This window comes from Cetorhinus maximus, chromosome 16, assembly GCF_964194155.1.
Source record: "Cetorhinus maximus chromosome 16, sCetMax3.hap1.1, whole genome shotgun sequence".
Taxonomy (NCBI): Eukaryota; Metazoa; Chordata; class Chondrichthyes; order Lamniformes; family Cetorhinidae; genus Cetorhinus; species Cetorhinus maximus.
The window spans coordinates 40,670,978-40,696,133 of NC_135894.1; the positions used below are offsets into that span (position 1 = coordinate 40,670,978).

At 41.8% G+C, this 25,156-nt stretch overlaps 1 protein-coding gene across 7 annotated transcripts in view; it reads left to right on the forward strand.

Annotated features, from left to right (window-relative positions):
- caska (calcium/calmodulin-dependent serine protein kinase a) overlaps positions 1-25,156 on the forward strand; it is a 515,992-nt gene that overhangs the window by 444,801 nt on the left and 46,035 nt on the right. For all 7 annotated transcript variants that reach the window (XM_078559724.1, XM_078559725.1, XM_078559726.1 and 4 more), the window contains 4 exons: positions 1,245-1,433; positions 6,120-6,198; positions 7,233-7,318; positions 19,824-19,892. In XM_078559724.1, the coding sequence (XP_078415850.1) occupies positions 1,245-1,433; positions 6,120-6,198; positions 7,233-7,318; positions 19,824-19,892 (423 nt within the window). The remainder of the gene's footprint in view (positions 1-1,244; positions 1,434-6,119; positions 6,199-7,232; positions 7,319-19,823; positions 19,893-25,156) is intronic.

Here is a 25,156-nt window from a genome sequence, read left to right on the forward strand (position 1 = left end):
ATCCTTGGCTTATCATGTAAACACACGTTTATACCAGCTTGGAAACAAGTCCGCATCTAATTTAGCCACTTGCCCAGCCACTGTTCACAATGGGCAAGGTACAGACCGTACCCAACCAGCCTGTGCTTGCAAAACTCAAAACACAATGTCCAACATTAGATGTGATTCTGCAATTGGACAACGTTTGGTAAATAATCCTCAGTGTACTAAGAATTACGCTGACAACCAATTTAAGATTGTCAGTCGGGCTCGCAGTTTGGTGCATTTGTCTGTACTGGAAGCTACATATATTAATACACAGGGTCCTGTTCTTTGCAGACAGAAAGAAAATGTACACACTTTGCGCCTGTTTCAGCTAAACGAAATAAGTGACAGCCATTCGCTGATTCATTCCTCATGGCAATGCCTTGACCAGGGTCCACTTGCCAACCAAGCAGCACATTCTACTCCAAAAGTATAAATTGTTGTTTTCCCTTGTATTGATTTTCTTGCTAAGTGTCCTGATGAGCGCAAGATGAAAAGCTTCAACATACCTCTTTATTCAGCAATACTCAAGCATCTATTTTGTTAGTGCCTGAGCATTCAAGCCAGAATCATTTCGGTGATTTGGTAGTTTTCTAAATTTAAAAGTACAGTTTATTGAGAATAGTTATAATGTGCTTTTAATAAGTTATGATGTAACAAAGCTAGTGTTTTAGGTTTGAAAGCTTCATTACTATATACAGCCAGCAAGCAGAGCAAGATCACAATCAAAACTCTTATGGCGACTGTGTATATTGTTGCAGTGTTGGGAACTCAGCATTAAAATTCCAAAGATTGTTTATATTGGCCAGATGTTATGTGGCACTGAATTGTCTCAGATCTGAATCATCACTTCTGGTGGACTTCATTGATCCAATGGCAATTCTGAGTTCCTGATTCAGATTATTTGCAACAGCAAACAAGAATTAAAGTTTTTAACAGATGTAACTTTCATTTGTTACTATAAATGAGTTATTACGATTGTCAATATTTTTCTATGCCTTAACAATAAAGAAATTAGATTTGAGGAAGAACTACCTGTACTTCTCCAGTGCTGTTTGTGGACAGGGAGTTGATTCAAAGCACTCTACATTAAGGAGGGAAATATATTGGACAGAAAAGAGGGAAATGAAGAGGGTAAAAGGACAATATCATGATTAACAAAAGATTTTGTTTCTTTATTCAATTTAATTTTCCAGTTTTATCTTGTTTTAAACAACCAGGCCTTGCTGCAGACTCATGATGTCGTGGCACATGAGGTATACAGTGATGAAGCACTGAGAGTTACACCACCACCAACTTCTCCTTATTTGAACGGTGACTCACCAGAAAGTGCAAACGGAGACATGGACATGGAAAATGTAACACGTGTTCGACTGGTCCAGTTCCAGAAAAACACAGATGAACCTATGGTAATATAGAATGCCACTCTCTAGTTTTCTAATTAATTTTACTAAATTTTTGTCTATATGCGTTAGCAGAGGTATCTAATCATTACAACTGTAATTTAGTTCACATGAGACACCACAGCAGTAAAAATAAGCAACTAAATTAGTCATTTTTTCTTTGTTCTCTTGTATGGGCACTTTAAATGATGATGAACTTCTTTTCAGTAGAAGTAGTAACTGCTACCTCGTAATATCATAAAGAAAGAGAAATGAATAAAGATCAATGTAGATTAACTAGACTGTATGTGAACAGTCTAGACAAATGCATTTTTTATGTTGATTTAGAACACAAATTTACAAATTAGCCACTCTTAACACTGTGAGAATCCCATTGTTGCTACTGACTCGTTGTGGGCATTAACTCAGGCATATAATGAAGATTATATTTTGGTAAGAATAATTTTGTGCAAGAGTTCACATTGTCTTTATTTATTTATCAAGTTATAAATTAACCCTTTTCCAAGCCCACTGGTTTTTACTACACAGTATATTTAGAGCATTAAATTGCAGCAATGCATTTGTTTGAATTACATCATTAATAAATTTTCACAATTTTATAGCTGACTTGAAACACCAAATATTTTTGATTACACAAGTGTGAAAATTGTCCAAGATTCCTGTTTCCACTGCAAAAGTGTGTGTGGATCTTGGCTGTGGACAGGATTCAGTTCAGCTATGATGTTTTGCAAATGATTAACCTGACAACTAATACTTGTAACCAGTAACTGCAAATGAACTGCTGAACAGTAGAATGATATGGAAAGGAAGAATATCAGTTTACCTCTGTTCATACACCAACTGGTTGAAGTGGAAAGGAGTCATAGTAGATGCGTTGGAATATAGATGTGTGAAATAATTATAATAATTTGTAATACCACTGTATACTACACCTATAGATGAAATATAATACTATACAAAATAAGACACCAGTGCCACCTTGTGATGCAAACCTAGACTTGAAATTTCTGCTACAAGACAGTTATATACCTAGGATGACCAAATTAGGGTTTTTATGCAAGACTATATTTTTTTTTAAAACTGAACAATAAAACTCTATAGAAAAATGGTTGCAACAGGACCTTTTGTCTAACACAGGAAATACTTCCAACTGGAACTTCCTGTCCATAGTGATCCGCAACATTGAAGTCAGCACAGTATTCAAAAGCCCAGGTGGGTCAAGTGAAGTTTTCAACTCCAGTACTACTGCTCAGCTGACCATAATGATAAATGACCTTTCAGCTGAAAGTTATCATTTAAATTTAGTTTCCCTCTCTCTTTGTAAATTCCAAGATTGGTTTTGGGATTTCAAAGTGATTTTTGTCAGGAAGTACACTGCTTTGACCAGGTTTCAGATCAAAAAGGTTAGTTTTCAAAGGAAACTGATTTTAGAGATTATTTTTGAATGGATTCTATTGTCTGTAAATTTTTGATATAAAATGTTCAAATGAATTTAGTGTAGCTCTTATAAGGAAGTTGTTTATCGGAATGATATAAAAGCTTTTTCTATCTTGTACACTACTTCCAAACATGATATTTATATAATATATTATGAAGTAATGCACCTGCAAAACTTTGTTTATCCTTATGCTAAATAAACTCATTGGTTTAAATGAGTTTAATTAAACATTTTTGCATTTTCATATTTCAGAGCAATATGCTTCTTACCACTTCCAAATCAATAATGAAAATTGTAATATAAATTATGCTTTATAAGTTAGTTCTTCCAAATATTTAAGATTAAATACAACTACTTTATAATTATATGAACATAAGAACATAAGAAATAGCAGGAGAAGACCAAGCGGCCTGACGAGCCTGCTCCACCATTCAGTATGATCATGGCTAACTTTGGGCTCCAATTCCACTTTCCTACCTGCTCCCCATGTCCCTTGATTCACTGAGAGACCAAAAGTTCATCTATCTCAGCCTTAAATATATTCAATGATGGTGCATTCACATCCCTATGGGGTAGAGAATTCCAAAGACTCACAACCCCTGAATGAAGAAATTTCTCCCCATCTCAGCCCTTTATAACCGGCCCCTGATCCTGAGACTCTTTCCATGTGTCCTAGATTCTCCAGCCAGGGTGAACAACGTCTCAGTATCTACGCTGTCAAGCCCCTTCATAATCTTGAATGTTCCAATGAGATCACCTCTCATTCTTTTAAACTCCAGAGAATTTAGACCCAATTTACTTGGCCTCTAGTCATAGGTCAACCCTCTCAACGCAGGGACCAATCTAGTAAAGCTTTGCTGTATCTCTCCCATGCAAGTGTACCCTTCTTTAAAGATGGGAACCAAAATTGTACACAGTATTCCAGGTGTGGTCTCACCAAAGTCACCTACAATTGTAGCAAGACCTCCTTACTTTTGTACTCCACTCCCCTTACAATAAAGACCAACATACATTTGCTTTCCGAATTGCTTGCCGTATCTGCATGCTAAGCTCTGGTATTCCTTGCACTAGTATATCCAAGTCTCTCTGAAAATCAACATTTATAAGTTGCATGCCTTTTTTAAAAAAAAAAAGCATTCTGCTTTTCTAGTCTGATGACCAAAGTGTATAACCTCACACTTGCCCACATTATACTTTGCCTCCAAAGTTGCCCACCCTCTTAACCTGTCGATATCTCTTTGTAGCCTCTTTATATCCTCCTCAGGGCTTGCATTCCCACTAATTTTGTATCATCAGCAAACTTAGATACATTCATCTCTGTCTCTTCATCCAAGTTATTAATATAGATTGTAAATAGCTGAGGCCTCAGCTCCGATCCTTGCAGCCCTCTTCTAGTCACAGCCTGCCAACTTGAAAATTACCCATTTTCCTTGTTCTCTGCTTCCTGTCTGTTGACCAATGCTCTATCCATGCTAATAGCTCCCCCAACTTTGAGTCCTTATCTTGTGTGTTAATCTTTTGTGTGGCACCTTATCAAATGCCTTCTGGAAATCCAAGTATACTACATCTGTTGTTCCCTTTTATCTACCCTACTAGTTAGATCCTCAAAAAACTCTAATAAATTTGCCATTCCCTTTCGTAAAACCATGTTAAGTTGTTCAATTCATGCTATGCTTTTCTAAGTGCATTGTTAAGATTTCCTTAATAGTAGATTCTGTTATATAGCGTTATGCAAATTATAGTAAAAGCATTTACGCTTTTTCAGTTTTATAACATGAGAAGATAGAAAATGTAAACAACATCAACAAAATATCCATCTTCCATTGTGTACATATTTAGTCCCATAATATAAATTCAGTTCTGAATATTGGTCTAATCTCTGTTTGCCTCCAAATTATTTTTATGGGATCTTGTGTGGTGTAGCACAAATATGTCTGCGGTTTGCTACTCTAATTGTAAAGGACACCATAAAGTGGATATTCTATGTTAAGAAAGACAGACCCTAATTTAGGAATATTGATTCCTGAAAGATGCAGTCATATTTAGTGTCTGACTCCAGTGATGGAATGTAAGTTTCTGCCATGGATAGCAAGCTCCCAATTTCCTCTTATGCCATTTTAGGGAACCCCTAAGCAGAAACTATGTACTTCCCACAAAGAGGGTGGAAGTAAGGTCGCATGGCAAATCAACCCAGACATCTCATTGTAGCTAATCACTGAACCACATAGCTCTTGACCAAGCATGACACGTCTCTCATTCCCTCACTCTTTCATTCTTTCTTTGTTCCATTATCAATCTTCATTATCATCAGCTATCTTTTTCTATCACTATCTATCTCCATTTTTACCTTGAGATATATCTCTATACATAGAATGTGGGTACTGTTTCTGCCAACTATAGAATGTTCTTTAGAATGCATCACAGATATAGGGCAGAATTTTGCTGTCGGCGAGCAGGGGGCGGGGCCCACTCGCCGACGCGTAAAATGACACGGGGTGACGTCGGGCGGAACCCCCGATGTCATCCCACCCCATTTAAATTTTCAGGAAGGCGGGGACGCAGCAAAATCAGCTGCAGGCCCGCCGACCTGTCAATGGCCAATTGAGGCCATTGACAGGATCATTTAAACAATTAAAGGACCTGCCCGTCCAACCTTAAGGTTGGCAGGCAGGCCAGGAGCCCCAGCGGCAAATAGAAAAAACATGAAACCTCATCCACTGGCGGGATGAGGTTTCATGCAGGGTTTTAAAAAGTTTAATAAAGTTATAGTGTAAATTATGAACATGTCCCATCTCATGTGACATTGTTACATGAGGGGGACATGTTAGGGAATTTTTTTTTCTATTTTTAATCTTTTTCAAAGTGGAAGCGATCTCCCTGAGGCTGCACTTTGCCTCAGGGAGATGTGCGCTCTTTCGTGCACATGCGCGAAAGAGCGCACTCTCGCTTTTGGGGAATCCACCCCGCCCTCACAGGAAGCGCATAGTGCTTCCCGCCGGATGTCATGCTGGGCGGGCCTTAATTGACCCGCCTACGTAAAATGGCGGTGCGGCCCGCTTCTCCGGTGGGGATCGGCTCCCCGCCCGCCGGAGATTGGGTTGGGCCCACCCGCCCGACAGGCAGAAAATTCTGCCCATAATGTTTGTATGTGGCAAAATATTTAGTTTTGAAACTGTTTTGTATACAGCTGTTATATTTCTAATTAATAATGCTTATATGTGCCATGTTAATTTTCTCCATATTCCTTTACCTAGGGGATCACTTTAAAAATGAATGAGTTGAACCACTGTATCGTAGCAAGGATAATGCATGGAGGAATGATCCATAGACAAGGTAAGTATTAGAAAGTCTATATGCATCCACAAATTTAGCCATTACCGTTCCAATAAATTAAAGTTGTATTCATATTTCTGGGGGTAATATTCGGTCTATAATTTTTTCATCAATGTTTTGCCCTATGCCTCCAAGGGACAGAGTTACAAAGAATTAAGAAGTATGAGGCAAAAAGAAAACTCAGGGAAAACTTTCTCACACGTGGGACAGTGGAATAAGTTACTAAAGAAAACTATTGAAACAGACACTATGGGCAGAATTTTGCCCTTGATGGGCGGGCGGGCCCCACCGGCTCGGCAGCAGGCGGGCAGCCGATCGCCGCCGAAACTGGCCCCGCTACCATTTTAAGTAGGCAGGCCAATTAAGGCCCTACGCTATGCACTTCCTGTGCAGAGGGGAGGGATTCCCCAACTGTCAGAGTGCACTATTCCGCACATGAGGCAAAGCGATGCTTCAGGGAGATCGCTGAAAGGCTGGCAAATATAAAAAATAGAACAATAAAAAATTCATTAACATGTCCACCTCATGTGAAAATGTCACACGAGATGGGACATGTTAATGAAATAAACAAAAACTTTATTAGACATTTTTAAAACCGCTATCAAACCTCATCCCACCACTGGATGAAGTTTGTAAAAAAAAATCACCTACCCGCCTGCCCATTGGGCCCGTGCGCCGAGCCGAAGTTCGCACAGGCCCCTCAAAATTGTCAACGATTGGCAAGTTAAGGGCCTTAACGAAGCTTTTAATTAATGGTGGGCACGCATCCAGCTGCATAGCACGCCCACCGACCGAAATATCGTGATGCTGCGTGCTGATGTCGGGATGCTCGTGCGACGTCAGCGTGCGACATTTTAAGCGCTGGCGTGCGGGCTCTGCCACCTGCACGCCAGCCAGAAGATTCTGCCCTATGTGTGTGTTCATGAGATGCATTTCTGGAAAGGGAAGGGTTTAATTTATGAAGAAGGAAATGAGATTTTCCTGTGTCTAAATAAGAAACTTAAGTTCTTACCTGACTCTTTTTAAACTTGTAGGAACACTCCATGTTGGTGATGAAATCAGAGAAATAAATGGCATCAGTGTAGCTAACCAGACAGTGGAGCAGCTTCAAAAGATGCTTGTGAGTATATAGGAGCAGCTTTGCTTTTTTAAGGCCAATATTAAGTTTGAAATTTTTTAATGAGTTGGATTTGTATTCTGCCTGGATATTAGGGATGTAAGGACTGGGTAGTGTTGTCCTTTCACCTCTGAGGTCTACACATAAATCACGTAAAATGGACTGGTTGAGTTTACTCTTTCTGCTGGTTAGACAAATAAAATTATCCATTGATACAAGTTTGACCTTATTCACCTTATAGAGCACGAGTATTATTGATGTGCATTTAACACATTATTGGGGGAAATTTAAGCAACTTTATTCGCATTTGGATGCAATTGTTAGAAATTTCAGGTCTGCACAAAGTATTCTCTCTGGTTTAGCATCACCAATTTTTCCCCCATTGTGCCCACCCCCTCCCCACCTCACCCTAAGAAGACCCCATATCTCCCACATGCAGGAACATACTTTTACTGTCCAACAAATGATCCCAATTGTGTGATCCAGAGGTCATAACAGTAAGACCCCTTATGTGTACTGGCTACTGCAACACCATATATATCTCTCCAATCTTTCCAATGGCAGATTGACCAACACCGTACTAAGTGAAAGGTGCATTATGAACCAACAAATTGTATTATATAACCTGTAGTATATTATTGAATAGAAAACAGTTTTCTGTGAAATTCAATCTATTTCCTATTGTACTTCACATCATGGAAGATATCAAAGTGTGCCATTCTAACTCTGTGAATGAGATAAACTTACCTTACAAAAGCTAATAATCTCTGAAACTAGCTGGCACTAACCTTTACCACCACAAATCACATCTGATGATGCCTCAGCTTTGAGTCTTTCATAGCTTTCCTCTGACTGTAGAGAAAACTAAACCCTTATTAATATTACACTGTTCCAGCTTCTAAAATCTGCATACTGCATTTATTCCATCACAGGGGAAGCTAAAAGCTGCCCTTCCCCTGCTCACTTTTGAGGGTTGTCTCCTCACTAAGCTTCCAATCAAATCTTAAATAAGGAACTTCATTCCCCCTCCTGGGGCAGGATTTTCCCGTAGGTGAGCGGGGCCCGCTCGCCAACACATAAAATGACATGTGGTGACATCGGGCAGAACCCCTGACGTCACCGTGCCCTATTTAAATTTTCCAGTAGGCGGGGGCGCAGCAAAATCAGCTGTGCGCCCGCCAACCTGTCAGTGGTCAATTGAGACTATTGACAGAGTAATTCAAGTAATTAGTGGACCTGCCCGTCCAACCTTAAGGTTGGCGGACAGGCCAGGAGCCCCAGCGAGAATTAGAAAAAGCATGAAACCTCATTCACGGACGGGATGAGGTTTCATGTAGGTTTTTAAAAATTTTAATAAAGTTTTTGTAAAAATTATGGACATGTCCCAACTCATGTGACAGTGTCACATGAGGGGACACGTTAGGGAAATTTTATTTTTCTATTTTTAACTTTTTTACATTTAGCGCCGATCTACCTGAGACTGCACTTAGCCTCAGGGAGATGAGTGCACTCCTTCGTGCGCATGTGCGAATGAGCTCACTCTCGATTTTGGGATTCCCCCCCCCACCGCCCGCACAGGAAGCACATAGCGCTTCTGAGCGGATGTCACACTGGGCGGGCCTTAATTGGCCCGCCCACGTAAAATGGTGCCACGCTCCCGATTGGAAGCGTGCCTGTGCGCGCCTACCTTTCAACTTCGCCCCCGATGGGGGGAAAATCCTGGCCCTGGTGTAGAAAACATGGCACCTACATAAAATCATTGTTGTGCTTCATGAATGGTTAATTTTAATATTGCTAATGTCAAGGGGTGCAGTGATGATCTCCATTATTTCAAACCAATGCATTATCCAAGGATTCTGAGGATGGTGTTATGCCAACCACTTTGCCCTGACCAACATCCCAGATAGCTCACATGTTTTGGGAAGTTAACAATTTGTGATCCAAATTGGATAGTATAAGGGCAGTACCGTCTTGAGATGCAGCTAGGCAGAAGTTTTCTCTTTAATTAATGTGTGGGAAGTAAGTAAGTAGACTTTCATTCTTGTGTTTGGTGCCAATGGGAATGTTTAAGTTGGCGATAGAGAGATGTCAGTGCAGTGTGGAATATGATATGTCAGCTCTCATATGTCAGTGTATCCATCGTCAGCACATTTCCCCTAACTGTCAGAAAACCAACCTTCTGGAAGTGGAGGATCTCTGCTCAAGCATCAATTGACCATAAGAGAGTATAAGGGCTGTATTCTGGATTGTATTTTCTAAATGTGGTCACCAAAGAGGCAATGCTGCATCACTCAGAGCCAGCAGATACTGTATAAAGAGATAAGTGGATCATCAACACTAGGGACAAGGGAGAGAGACAATGCTCATAGATACCAGGAACCCTGGGCTGAATTTTGCCATCGGCGAGCAGGTGGCGGGGCCCGCTTGCCGACGCATAAAATGACATGGGATGACATCATCCTGCCCCATTTAAATCTTCAGGAAGGCGGGCCCGCAGCAATGTCAATGGCCAATTGAGGCCATTGACAGGATCATTAAAACAATTAAAGGACCTGCCCGTCCAACCTTAAGGTTGGACGGGCAGGCCAGGAGCCCCAGCGGGGAATAGAAAAAACATGAAACCTGATCCACCAGCGGAATGAGGATTCATGTAGGGATTTAAAAAGTTTAATAAAGTTTTAGTGAAATTTATGAATATGTCCCATCTCATTTGACATTGTCACAAGATGGGGATGTTGAGGATTTTTTTTTTCTATTTTTAATGTTTTCACAACTGTCAGCGATCTCCCTGAGGCAGCACTTAGCCTCAGAGAGATGTGCGCTCTTTCGCGCGCATGCGCAAAAGAGTGCACTCTCGCCTTTGGGGAATCCCCCCTGCCAGCACAGGAAGCGCATAGTGCTTCCCGCCCGGCGTCACGCTGGGCGGGCCTTAATTGGCCCACCCATTTAAAATGGCGGCGGGACCCGCTTCTCTGGCAGGGATCAGCTCCCCGCCTGTCGGAGATTGGTTCGGACCTGCCCGCCCAGCGGGCAGAAAATTCTGCCCCCTGAATTGCTGGAGTTGTTGAAAAGACGCAAATGGCTGGATTCTCCTCTTCCTAGTGAATACCAGCATGGAGCAGGCTCCACCTGATGCTGCCATGAATCTGACCCATTTTCTTCAGTGGAGCCTGTTTGTTTATGCAAGGTAGGGCGGCAACAGCAACCTTGCCAACAGGAGTGAATGCGTAAGTGTCCGATGGACCTACAGCACTGTCAGCTAAACCTTCTTCTATTCCAGCAGCTTTATTAATCTTAGTCTCCCTCTTTAGTCTCAAACCTATACTTTCCCCAGCCTCCTACATTTTAGGTTTGTATCCATCCCAACTACTCTGCTTACACTGTTTAAGTAAGTAGACCTGTTTAGAATCAGGCAAAGGTTGCCCTGTCTCTTTTTTATTACCTTCCTTGCTTCAATGCTCCAACTCTGTGATTTTTGTGTACACCCTTGCTTTAAATAGTATAATGTTTGATTGGCCAACAATCGCTTTTACAGATGTTAAACAGTAATGACTTAATAGTTTCACTAAACTTTAATCCTCTGTTCTACAAGGTAGGCTTTTAAAAATCATCAAAAATTTCTCCTTCAGGGAACTTTGCCAGTTACCCAGTTAATAGGATTATGTAAATAGCTATCTCTAGTGTTGGTGAATACGTGTACCAGGAGACAAAACAATATTCTTTCACCTCTATGACCTGCATTTGAATCTGACTTAGACCTGTCTGCTGTATGTCAGAGTCCTGTGTGAAATGAAATTGGTTCAACTCAAGCCATTTCTTCATGAGTAGAGATCAATGGCACAGCTGCCCATAATTCACTACAGTGCAATACTAAATTGTCAATTTTATTCAGTTAGACCAAAAGGGTGTGTGATGTGCAAAGAGAATAAAATTCATATGGATGCAATAGAAATGCCTTTTTCAGTTTGATGGGATAGAACAGATGCAGATAAACTCTGCATGGGCCATGCTGTATTAGGCAATGGTTTATATTAATCTAAGGAATAAATTCCTTTTCCCAGATAGAAAGTACAATTCCCTCACCCCGGAGGGATTTAACAGTTCAAGCAGATACCTATTTAACTATATTCTTCACCTCCCTTGCCACCTTAGAAGATTTGTGCACATATTCTCCCATGCCTTTCTGTTCCTGCATCCTTTAGAATTGTATCCTTTAGTTTATTTGTCTCTTCTCATTCTTCCAAAATTTGTCACTTTACATTTCTCCGCATTAAATTTCATCTGCCATGTGTCCACCAATTCCAGCAGCCTATCTGTGTGCTCTTGAAGTCTATCACTATCCTCCTCACAGTTCACAATGCCTGCAAGTTTAGTGTCATCTGCAAATTTTGAAATTGTGCTCTGGACGCCTAAGTCTAGGTCATTAATATAGATCAAGGACAGAATTTTCTGCCTGTCAGTTGGGCGGAGCGGTTCCGGACCTGATCGTTGCCCCCGATCGGGTCCACACCGCCATTTTACGTGGGCGGGCCAATTAAGGCCCGCCCAGCATGATGCACACCCAGAAGCGCTAAGCACTCCCTGTGCAGGCAGGGTGGGGGTTGCCTGAGTCGGGAGTGTGCTCTTTCGCGCATGTACGCGAAAGAGCGCAGAAATCCCCCTGAGGCACAGAGGTGCCTCAGGGAGATTAGTTTTAAGTCCAAAAAGTTTAATAAAATGGCGAGAAAATTTTTATGACATGTCCCCTCATGTAAAACTGTCACATGAGCTGGGACATGTGCATTAATTTCAATAAAAATTTTTGTCAAAATTTAAAATCATTCATGAAACCTCATCCCGTCCATGGATGAGGTTCCATGAAAAATGTGAAGACTGCCTGGGCTCTTCGCCTGCCGCCAACCTTAAGGTTGGATGGGCAGCTCCGTTAACTATTTTAATTGAGAGTTAAATGGCCTTAATAGGCCTTTGACAGTTCGGTGGGCACGCAGCCTACTCGGGTGCACGCCTGCCAAACTGAAAGTCTGAATGACGCGCCATGATGTCAGGATGCACACCCGACGTCACCATGCGTCATTTTACACCTCAGCGAGTGGGCCCCGTCTGTGCTTGCCAAGCCGAAGGTTCAGCCCCAAGAAAAGCAGCAGTCAGTCCTAGTACTCACCCCTGAGGAACACAACTTTATACTTTCTTCCAGTCCAAGAAATAACTCTTTACCACTACTCTCTGTTTCCTATCACTCAGCCTACTTTGTATCTGTGCCACCACTGTCCCTTTTGTTCTACGGGCCTCAAATTTGCTGACAAACCTATTATGAAGCACTTTATAAAATGCCTTTTGAAGGTCCATATACACCACATTAACCAGATCACTCTTATCAACCCTCGCTGTCACCTCATCAAAAATTCAATTGAGTTAGTTAAACACAATTTGCCTTTAACAAATCCTTAATTAAGCCTCCTTGTCCATGCGATTGATAATTTTGTCCCAAATTATCTTTTCTAAAAGCTTTCCAACCAACAAGTTTAAACTGACTGAACTGTAATTGCTGGGTTTATCCTTATGCTGTTTTTTGAATGAGGGTGTAACATTTGCAATTCTCCAGCCCTCTGGCACTACCCCCATATCTAAGGAGAATTGGAAGTCTGGTCCTGGTGACATCAATGTTAAGTACAGTCAACTTTTCTAATAGCTGTTCTTTATCAATTTTTACCCATCCAGTCTCTCAATTACCTCTTCCTCACTGTGATTTTGGTACTATCTTCTTCCTTGGTAAAAGCAGATGCAAAGTATTCATTTAGCACCTCAACCATGCCTCCGTGTGTAAATCTACAATTGGCCATAATCCATATTGGCGCCACTCCTCCTCTAACCAACCTTTTACTATTTATATCCCTGTAAAAGATTTTTGGATTCCCCTTTATGTTAGTTGCCAGTCTCTTCTTACACTCTGGGCAGAATTTTGCCGGCGCGGGGCGGGGCCCTCTCGCCGACGCGTAAAATGACGCAGGATGACATCGGGCGGAACCCTCGACGTCATCCCGCCCCATTTAAATTTTCAGGAAGGCGGGCCCGCAGCAAAATCAGCTGCAGGCCCGCCGACCTGCCAATTGAGGCCATTGACAGGATCAATTATACAATTAAAGGACCCGCCCGTCCAACCTTAAGGTTGGCAGGCAGGCCAGGAGCCTCGGCAGGCAATAGAAAAAACGTGAAACCTCATCCACCGGCGGGATGAGGTTTCATGTAGGGCTTAAAAAAGTTTAATAAATTTATTATGTACATTATGAACATGTCCCATCTCATGTGACATTGTCACATGAGGGGGACATGTTAAGGAATTTTTTTTTCTATTTTTAAAATTTTTAAAAGTGTCAGTGATCTCCCTAAGGCAGCACTTAACCTCAGGGAGATGTGCGCTCTTCTGTGCGCATGCACAAAAGAGCGCATTTTCACTTTTGGGGAATCCCCCCCCGCCCACACAGGAAGCGCATAGCGCTTCCTGATGGATGTCACGCTGGGCGGGGGTAAAATGGCGGCGGAGCCCGCTTCTCCGGCGGGGATCGACTCCCTGCCCGCCGGAGATTGGGTTTGGCCCACCTGCCTAACAGGCAGAAAATTCTGCCCTCTGTTTTTTTTTCCCTTTATTGCTGCCCTTTTTCACTGCCCCCGAACTTTCTATAGTCAGCCTGATTGTCATTTGTACTATCAACCTGACATCTGTCAGTACGGACCCTTTTTCTGCTTCAATGTGCTCTGTATTTCTTTCAAAAACCCTGGGAGCTCCAGTTTCAGTTGCCCTATATTTTCCTTGAATGTGCCTAGAATGTACCCAGATCATCTCCTCTTTAATATACCCTTCCTTGTTGGATCAGAAATGTACTGATCAAGAAAATTCTCCTGAGTACACTTCAGAAACTCTTCTCCCTCTCTGCTCTTTACGCTATAGCTATCCCTCTTTATGTTACTATTATTAAAGTTCCCCATTATTACTACTCTATGGTCTGGCACTTCTCTGTAATTTGCCTGCAGATTTGCTCCTCTAAATCTTTCTTACTAGTTAGTGGCCTGTGGACTACACCCAGAAGATTAATGACTCCTCTATTGTTTCTTAACTCTAACCAAGTAGATAATGTCACTGACTGCTCCAACAAACGGTCTCTCTCCAACACTGTAATATTCTCCTTATTCAACCCTGCCACACCTCCTGCCTCCTTTTCTTCCCTATCTTTCCTGATCATTTTGTCTTCAGGAATCTTTAATACTCAGTTCTGCCCCTTTTTGAGCCAGGTCTTCATTGTTGCCACAACATGATATTCCCGTGTGGCTATTTGCAGTTGCAGCTGATCAACCTCCTTTACCAAACACCATTCATTTACACGCATGCACTGTATAGCTGAATTACATCTTGCTGTATTTCCTCTAAGTCTGACCCCACCTAATACCCCACTATCTCTTACTCCAGTGCTATCTCCTCCCAATCCTTTGTGTGCCTTGTTTATTGTTTCTGATGCAACATCCTGGTCCCTATTCCGTCCCACCAAGTTAGCTTAAACATTTACTACAGCACCAGCAAATCATCCCTTGAGGACAGGCTTATCCAACGTTTTTGCTCAGAGGCCACATTTGCATATTTTTCTCACTCAAGGGGCTGATGAGCAAATTTCAGAGAACTAAACCTTGGCCCAACAATAAACTGAATTTCCAAAAAAAAGTTGAGGTTTTAAGGAAAGAAACAATTGCTGAGCAAAGGTGCAACAATGTCATAGCAATACATTGTTAAGTTAAAAAAGAGTAATTAATAAAAATGACCAGTGTTTGAGAGGGCCAGAGTGTGTGTCCAGCTCACTCCCAGTCTTAGGGTGCTTACTCACTTCCCCTCACCCACTGTGAGTGGGTGCATGTGTATCTGTTGGTGTGTGGTGGTGAGAATGAGTGAGAAACCTGAAACTGGGCCGAAGGCAGACTCTCACTACCCCCTCCCAACCCAACCCCCCGCCCCCACCACACACACACACACACACACACACTCAGTCCCTTGCACTACCCCTCCCACACACACAGCCCCTCACACTAACCCCCTCACACACGGTCACTCAGTCCCTTGCACTCCACCCCACACACACACACAGTCACTCAGTCTCTTGCACTCCCCCAATCCACACACACACACACACACATTCTCTCTCACTACCCCACACAGGCGCACACAGTCAGTCACTCACTCTCCACACACACACCCCCACACACTCAGTCACTCGCTTTCACTCCCACACTCAGACACTCACACATACACATGCACACACACACCCACAGACGCACACACACTCTCAAACACACACTCTCATTCCCACACACATGCTCTCAGGTACACTCTCTCACTCCTACACACACACTCTCACTCCCTCACGCCCATACACACTCACTCCTACACACACACACACACACACACACACACTCTCATTCCCTCACGCCCATACACACTCACTCTCTCCCGCACACTCACTCTCGAACTTCCCCTGCCCATCAAAACTTTGCCCTTCACAGGCCACCAAAACTTTGCTCTCCCCAGGCCTAATGTACCTGGCTCTGCAGGCTCCAGTCCCATCATTGCTTACCTGAGCGGGCTCCAGCCTCAGCGCTGCTTCGTTTCCCTTGGTCCAGCAGCCTCAGCACACTCACCAATGCCAGAGTTTGCTGCTCCCAGCAAATGTGGGAGAACCAGCCTGTGATTGGAGCAGCAGCACCATGCAGAATCTTCCATTGAAACTCACCTGTTTGACTGAAATTTTGAAAACTGGCTGGGGGGCCACGTAGAGGAGCCTCATGGGCTGCATTCAGCCTGTGGGATGTATGTTGGACAAGCTTGTTCTACACCATCTCTCCAGCCACCCATTCATCTGCTCTATCACCCTATTTCTATACCCACTGATGTATGGCACCAGGAGTGATCCAGAGACGACTACCTTTAAGGTCCTTCTTGCAAGCCTCCTTCCTAGCTCCCTAAAATCTGCATGCAGGACCTCATCCCTCTTTCTACCTATGTTGTTGGTACTGATATGGACTACAGTCTCTGGCTATTCACCCTCCCCACTTAAGAGACATAGAGTACAAAAGCTGGGAAGTTATGATAAACCTTTATAAAACACTGGTTTGGCCTCAATTGAAGCATTAGGTCCAGCTCTGGACAGCACGCTTTAGGAAGGATGTGATGGCTTTAGAGAGGATGCAGGAAGTATTTACAAGAATGATTCTGGGGATGAAGGACTCAGTTATGTGGATAAATTGGAGAAGCTGGCATAGTTCTCCATAGATAAGAGAACGTTGAGAGGAGATTTGAAAGGGATGTTCAAAATCGTGAGGGGTCTGGGCAGAGTAGATACCCAGGGTAATGCCCTGAGGACCCAGGTTCAAATTTCACCACGGCAGATGGTAGAATTTGAATTCAATAAAAATCTGGAATTAAAAGTCTAATGATGACCACGAAACCATTGTCAATTGTCGTAAAATTCCATCTGGTTCACTAATGTCCTTTATGGAAGGAAATCTACTGCCCTTACCTGGTCTGGCCTACATGTGACTCCAGACTCTCAGAAATGTGGTTGACTCTTCATTGCCCTCTGAACAACGGCAATTAGGGATGGGCAATAAATGCTGGCATAGCCAGTGATGCCCACATCCCATGAACAAATTAAAAAGATAGAAATAAATTGTTCCCTTTGGCAGAGAACCAGAAGGCATAGATTTAAGGTGATGGCAACAGAACTAAAGGGAACATGAGAAAACATATTTTTATGCAGAGAGTGGTTAAGGTCTGGAATTCACTACCTGAGGGTGGTGGAAAGGAATTCAGTTTTGGCTTTCAAAAAGGAATTGGATAAACACCTGAAGATCAAAGTTTTGTGGGTTATAGAAAAAGGGGGGAGTGGAACTAGCTGAATTACGCTTGTAGAGAGTCAGTTTGGACTCAACAGGCCAAATGGCCTCTTGTGCTATTACCATTCCATGCCATACATTCCTTTCTGGTGCAGAAACACAACAGGAAAAATGGCCCAACCATGGCTAACAAAAGAAATTTAAGATAGCATTAGATCCAAAGAGGCGTTAAATAGAGCTGCTAGAAAAAGTAGCAAGCCTGAGGATTGGGAGCAGTTTAGAATGCAGCAAAGGAGGACCAAGAGGTTGATTAAGAGGAGAAAAATAGAGCATGAGAGTGATCCTGCAAGGAACTTAAAAGCAGATTGTAAAAGCTTCTATGTAAGAAGAAAAAGATTGGTGAAGAACAAATGTAGGCCATTACAGTCCAAAATGGAGAATTTATAATAGATAACAAGGAAATGGCAGAGCAATTAAACAACTACTTTAGTCTGTCTTCACGGAGGAAGAAACAAATAATTTCCCAGGAATGCTAAGGAATCGAGGGTCGAGTGAGAAGGAAGAATTGAAGCAAACTAGTATTACTAAAAAAACAGTGCTGGAGAAATTAATGGGACTGAAAGCCAATAAATACCCAGGGCCTGATAATCTACATCCCAGGCTACTAAAGGAGGTGGCCATGGAAATAGTGGATGCGTTGGTTGTCATCTTCCAAAATTCTGTAGATTCTGGAACAGTCCTGGCAAATGTGAGGGTGGCAAATGTAACCCCACTATTTAAAAAAGGAGGGAGGGGAAAAACAGCGAATTACAGTCTAGTTAGCCTAACATCAGTAGTAGGGAAAATGCTAGAGTCTATTATAAAGGATGTGATAACAGGACACTTAGAAAATATCAACGGGATTATACAAAGTCAACATGGATTTATGAAAGGGAAATCGTGTTTGACAAACCCACTGGAGCTTTTTGAGGACATAACTAGCAGAATAGATAAGGGAGAGCCAGTGGATGTGATGTATCTGGATTTTCAGAAAGCTTTTGATAAAGTCACACATAAGAGGTTAATGTGCAAAATTAAAGCACATGGGATTGGGGTAATATATTGGCATGGATTGAGAATTGGGTAGCAGACAGGAAACAGAGAGTAGGAATAAATGGGTCTTGTTCAGAATGGCAGGCGGCGAATAGTGGGGTACCACACGGATCAGTGCTTGGACCCCAGCTGTTCACAATGTATATCATTGATTTGGATAAGGGAACCAAATGTAATATTTCCAAGTTTGCTGACAAGACGAAACTAAGTGGGAATATGAGTGACGAGGAGGATGTTAAGAGGCTTCAAGGCGATTTAGACAAGTTGTGAGTGGGCAAATACATGACATGCAGTATAATGTGGATAAGTTTGAAGTTATCCACTTTGGTAGGAAAAACAGAATGGCAGAGTATTATTTAAATTATGATAGATTGGGAAATGTTGATGTACAAAGGGACCTGGGTGTCCTTGTACACCAATCACTGAAAGCAAGCATGCAGGTGCAGCAAGCAGTCAAGAAGGCAAATGGTATGTTGGCCTTCATTGCAAGAGGACTTGAGTACAGGAGCCAGGATGTCTTACTGCAGCTGTAAAGGGCCTTGGTGAGACCACATCTGAAGATTGTGTGCAGTTTTGGTCTCCTTACCTAAGAAAGGATATACTTGCCATTGAGGGAGTGCAGCGAAGGTTCACCAGACTGATACCTGGGATGGCAGGATTGTCGTATGAGGAGAGATTGGACCGACTAGGCCTGTATTCACTGGAGTTTAGAAGAATGAGAGAGGATCTAATTGAAACATACAAAATCCTGACACGGCTGGACAGACAGGATGCAGGGATGATGTTTCTTCTTACTGGGGTGTCTAGAACAAGGAGCTAAAGTCTCAGGTTACGGGGTAGGCCATTTAGGACTGAGATGAGGGAAACTTCACACTGAGGGCTGGTGAACCTGTGGAATTCTCTACCACAGAGGGCTGTGGAGGCCAAGTCACTGAATATATTTAAGAAGGAAATAAATACATTTCTAGACTCAAAAGGCATCAAGGGGTATGGGGAGAGAGCGGAATTATGCCGTTGAAATAGAGCATCAGTCATGATCATATAGAATGGTGGAGCAGGTTTGAAGGGCCGAATGACCCACTCCTGCTTCTATTTTCAATGTTTCTATGTTCCATTCTATGATTCTATACTGAGATAAATTTCTCTTCCTTGCTTGATTCGATTACATGATGATTTTCTGCCTGTTTCTCATTCTTGAGTCAAATAGATGTTTGGCCAGAAATAACTTATCTGCAGAAGATTACTGAGCTTTCTATATCCACTGGTTATTTTATTTTTGTTTGTGAATCAATATGAAGACAGATGTAAGCATCATATAGCAGATTCTTCAGCTGCTTTCAGATAAAAATCCAGACATGGTCAAATGCTGCCTTTTTTATGATTCTTTTACAGAAATAAATTGACTTAGTGAAAACATAAAACTTTGTTGTGGAACCGTACAGCACAACCTCGGTTGCTAAAATTTAGTAGCTTCAACCTGCACATAGTGTTCAAATGCCAGACTTGGGTTTTAATGGATATTCACTTTTTTTCTCCTTTCCAGAGGGAAATGAGAGGTAGTATCACCTTCAAGATTGTGCCAAGTTATCGCACTCAGTCTGCTTCCTGTGAGGTAACAAACTTAAAAATTAGATTTTCTTTATACTCCCCCCATTTTGATGACTAACTGCGTGCTGACTGGTGATTGTTGAAGCTTTCTGTGAAGATTGGTTCCGCCTGTACGGTTCACTATGCACACCAATTTTATAACAAAGATAACGGAATAGATGAGTGGATCTCACCATTCAATCCCTTCTTTACTAATATGACACAGGTAAAAAAGCTTTTATTTTTGCTAAATGAAAACACAGGTGAATTTGGGCTATTTCAATGGCTAAGTGTTTACTTTAATGGAACTCCATAAATTCCTTTGATCTAAATTAATTACTTCGTATATTTTGTATTGGATATACCTGTAATTATTAACTAGTAAATCTCCTGTGGCCTTGCTCACGGTTAAACAAAGTGAATGGTATGTCTTTTAGCTTTGTTTGTTGTAACAGATTGCGGAAGGTTACACTGCCTCCTCTGGAACAAGCATTACCTATAGATTTCAATATATGTCAAGGGGGCATAACTGCACTCATAGCTCAAGGTTTTTAGTACATTGATGCGATTCCGATATGGACAGGGTAAACTTTGCCAATTAATTAATAAGATTACATGAACTGTATTATGTGATATGTGTCTCTAGTATTGGGCACTATGTGTACCATGAGACAACACAATGCTCTTCCATCTCTATCGCCTACATTTGAACACAACTTGGACCAGTGTGCTATATTTCAGCATCCTGTGTGAAATGGAATTGGTTCAACTGAAGCCATTTCTTCTTGGGTACAGGTCAAGGAAGGTTCTAAGATTCTGCCAGGGTAACCTAGGTAATGACTGATGCAGGGATTAAGATCTTCAATTGATTTTATTTGTTCTGAGTGAATTGACAATGATGAGGCTTTATGCTGATCCCAATATGTTGACAGTGTGTTAAGAAGTCAAAACTATTACGTTTACTATGGGAAGGGACAGTGGCAACCATCGCTAGTAAAAATATGTTTTATTAAAAAATACAAAACTGAAATAAAGGGTTAGTTAGCATTCAAAGAGAAAGACAGGTTAACACAAACATGATGCTTCAATGAAACCCAAGGGCACCATCTGCAAATTTGAGCTTAAATGCTATTCTTATGTGCTCCTCAACACTACTTTACACAAACATTCCGCTTTTAATCAGGAGTTTCTTGAAATTTCTAGCTCCAATAATTTCCTTACAGCATCTAAAAAAGTAGGTCATGAGTTTCGTTACAATATCTAAAAAGTTGTTATAAAAATAGGTAAAATTGCTGAATGAGTTCTCAAAACAGTAGCAAAACTCCCAGAAAATGTCTTAATTAAAATTTAATAAAAAGGGATTTGATTTATTCAGTTATATCAACCAGAGATCCTAATTGCAAATAGAATCAAGGAATGGGCCTATCAAAATATAGATAAATGTCCTCGGAACCCATGTAATAAAAATAGAAATTGACACTAGTTGTAATATAATATGAAATGCCAACCAAATGATGGCATGTAGTGTATAATTGTGAGTTTTCCTGACCATTTTGGTGGGTTTTTAATTCTTTCATGGGATGTGAATGTCACCAGCAAAGCCAACAATTGTTGGTCATCCCTAATTGCCCTTGAGAAGGTGGTGGTGAGCCGCCTCAATGAACCGTTGCAGTCCATCTGGTAATCAGGTACACCTACACTGGTATTAGGAAGGGAGATTAAGGATTTTGACCCAGTGACACTAAAGGAATGGCAATGTGGTTCCAAGTCAGGAAGGTGTGTGGCTTGGAGGGGAACTTGCAGGTGGTGGTGTTCTCATGCCTCTGCTACATATGTCCTTCAAATTGGTAGAAGTTGCAAGTTTGGAAGGTGCTGTCAAAGGAGCGTTGGTGAGTTGCTGCAGTGCATTTTTCATACGCTATACACACTGCTACCACTGTGCATTAGTGGTGGAGGGAGTGACTGTTTAAGGTGGTGGATGGGGTGCCAATCAAGTGGGCTGCTTTGTCCTGGATTGTGTCAAGCTTCGTAATGTTGTTGGAGCCACACTCATCCAGGCAAGTGGAGTGTACTTCATCACACTCCTGGCTTGTGCTTTGTAGATGGTAGACAGGTTTTGGGGAGCCAGCAGGTAAGTTACTCGCCACAGAATTCACAGCCTCTGGCCTACTTTTGTAGGTACAATGTTTATATGGCTGGTCCAGTAAGCTTCTGGCCAGTCTGTGGGGTCTTGACAGGGTGAATGTGGAGAGGATGGTTCCTCTTGTGGGTGAATCTGGAACTAGGGGTCACTGTTTTAAAATGAGGGGCCACCCATTTAAAACGAAGATGAGGCAAAATTTTTTCTCTGAGGGTTGAGTCTTTGGAACTCTCTTCCTGAAAAGGCGGTGGAAACAGTGTCTTTGAATATTTTTAAGGCAGAGGTGGATAGATTCTTGTAAGCATTGGGGGTGATAGGTTATCGGGGGCAGGCAGGATACAGATTTGAGGTTACTATCAGATCAGCCATGATTTTATTAAATGGCGGAACAGGCTTGAGGGGCTGAATGGCCTCTTCCTGCTCCTTGTTCGTATGGCAGCCCGCAGGATATTGATGGTGGAAAACTCAGTAATGATATGCCACTGAATTTCAAGGGGAGATTGTTAGATTCTCTCTCATTGGAGATACTCACTGCCCGGCACTTGTGTGGCGCAAATGTGACTTGCCACTTATGAGCCCTAGCTTGAATGTTTTCCACATCTTGCTTCACATGGGCACAGACTGCTTCAGCATCTGAGGAGTCACAAATGGTACTGAACACTGTGCAATCATCAGTGAACACAGAGGGAAGATCATTGATGAAGCAGCTGATGAAGGACCTAGGAAAATACCTTGAGGAACTCCTACACTGATGTCCTGTATGCTCAATATGCATAATTTTAATTGGTAAAGTATTTACAACTAGATGAATTGTTTGGTGCTGTCATTGCAGTTCTTCAAAAAAAAATTTTTCCTCGTAACTTCTCCTTTGAAATGAGCTAGCAAAGAAACTATCTCAGATTTAATTTTGAATACAACAGAACGTATTTTCCCTAACTGGAGTGAATGATTTTGTTCTAGATGATAGTTGGATTCAATGTAGGAACAAAATAGTTAACAATAAAGGGAGCTAAACTAGGAAAGGTGCAGTGCAGATTCTGGCTCCAATTAAACAAGCAGAAAAATTAGCACACAGGCCCACAAATCAGCAATCTTTAAATATGCGATGAAGAGAATGTAAAATATTATACCTTTCTAATGATCCCAACTGCTCTTTCACCTCTAAAACAAAAGCAAAATGCTGTGGATTTTGGAAATCGGAAACAAAAACAGAAAATGCTGTAAACACGTAGCATCTGTTGGCCGAGGGACCTGAAATAATAGTTCCCTTTCTTTCATCATAGATGCTGCCTGATCTGCTGAGTGTTTCCAACATTTTTCGTTTTCACCCTTTCACTTCTGCCTCGCTCCGCCCTCTTTAACCTGCAATATCCCTTTAGTTCCTCTGATCTCTCTCGCCCAATTTCTCTCGTCTACTTCAGCTAAGGGTACTTTTCTGTCTCATCTATCCATTTGTGTTTCTACTTGCCTCCAGTGCTACTACTCTCAATCATTAGGGATAAGGCCGAAAGAATTGCACCTAGTGATTTTTTTTTAAAAAGGAAAAGAAAGCATGGCATTTATATGGCACCTTTCACAACCTCAGGACCCAAAGCGTTTTACAGCAATTAAAGCAACTTTGAAGTCTAACAATGTAGGAAATGCACCAGGCTGTTTGCACACAGCAAGCTCCTACAAATAGCAAAATGATAATGATCAGAACTATTTTTTGTGATATTGATTGAGGGACAAATATTGGCCAGGACACCAGGGATAACTCTCCTGCTCTTCTTTAAAATATTGTCATAGGATCTTCCATGCCTACTTGAGTGGTTTGACAAGCCCTTGATTTAACATCCCATCCATAAGACAGCACCTCCAAGAGCACTGCACTGGAATGTGCATCTAGATTTTTGTGCCTAAGTCCTGGAGTGAGACCTCAACCCACCTTCAACCTTCTGACACGAAGACGAGAGTGCTACCAACTGAACAGAGCTGGTGTTATATTGATTGGGGAAACTTCATTTTTACTTTGCTTTAATTTCAAAAACATTAGAATTTCTAGGCCATGAATCCCATTAAACTAGCTGGGGATCGCAGGATCCCATGATTGCAAACCCCAACTGGAGTCTCCTGAGATGTTTGCATAGTTCACTAGCCACCTCTGGTGGTAGAAACTGAATACTTCCTCAATACAACATCAGAACATGAATGTTTTAGCTCTCTGTTTCAAGACCAGGATAATTAGAAGAACAAATATTTAATCCCATCAGGTTCCTCCAGCTTTAACTACCTTCCTATCTAATAAAATAAAAGAAGCACATCACTATTCAATCCTGAAATTCCAGACGACCTTGATATTTTCAGGTTTCGGAATTTACCCAGATTCCCAGGAATTGTACCAGGATTGTATCATTGTACTTCAGTTAGTACAATAACTACAACAGTGGTTGTATTAGTAACATTTTAAAGGCAAGGTTGAAATAACAGAACAAAAGGAAAAATTGAATGCGTACAAAATGCAACCTTTTATCAGATGGGAAGGTACATAAAGACTGGAAGAATCTTGTGGGATTAAACAGTTTGCAGATATTTCTATAGGCACCTATATGTTTATCATTTTTCTTCAAAGCCTAAATGGACACACTTTTTTGTAGGTCTGTTTATTCTGCCAAAGTTAAGGAAGCCAGTTTTAGTAATGTAAACACAAGGAGCCAGCACACATACATCTGTTCTGCCACAACGCAAAATGCAGAAACCCCAGACATGGAAGTGCTTTTTTTTAATGTTCATGGGATATGGCCTTATTGCCCTTGAGATGATGATGGTGAGCTGCAATCTTAAACTGCTGCAGTCCATGTGGTGTAGGTGCACCCATAGTGCTGTTAGGAAGGGAGTTCCAGGATTTTGACCCAGAGACAGTGAAGGAATGGTAATATAGTTTCAGGTCAAGGCGTGCATCTTGGAGGGGAACTTGCAGGTGGTGGTGTTCCCATGTATCTGCTGCCTTTGTCCTAGGTGGCAGAGGTCATGGGTTTGGAAGGTGCTGTCGAAGGAGCCTTGTGTGAGTTGCTGCAATGCATCTTGTTGGTGGCACATGGTGGAGGGAGTGAATGTTTAAGGTGGTGAATGGGGTGTCAGTCAAGCGAGCTGCTTTGTCCTGGACCATG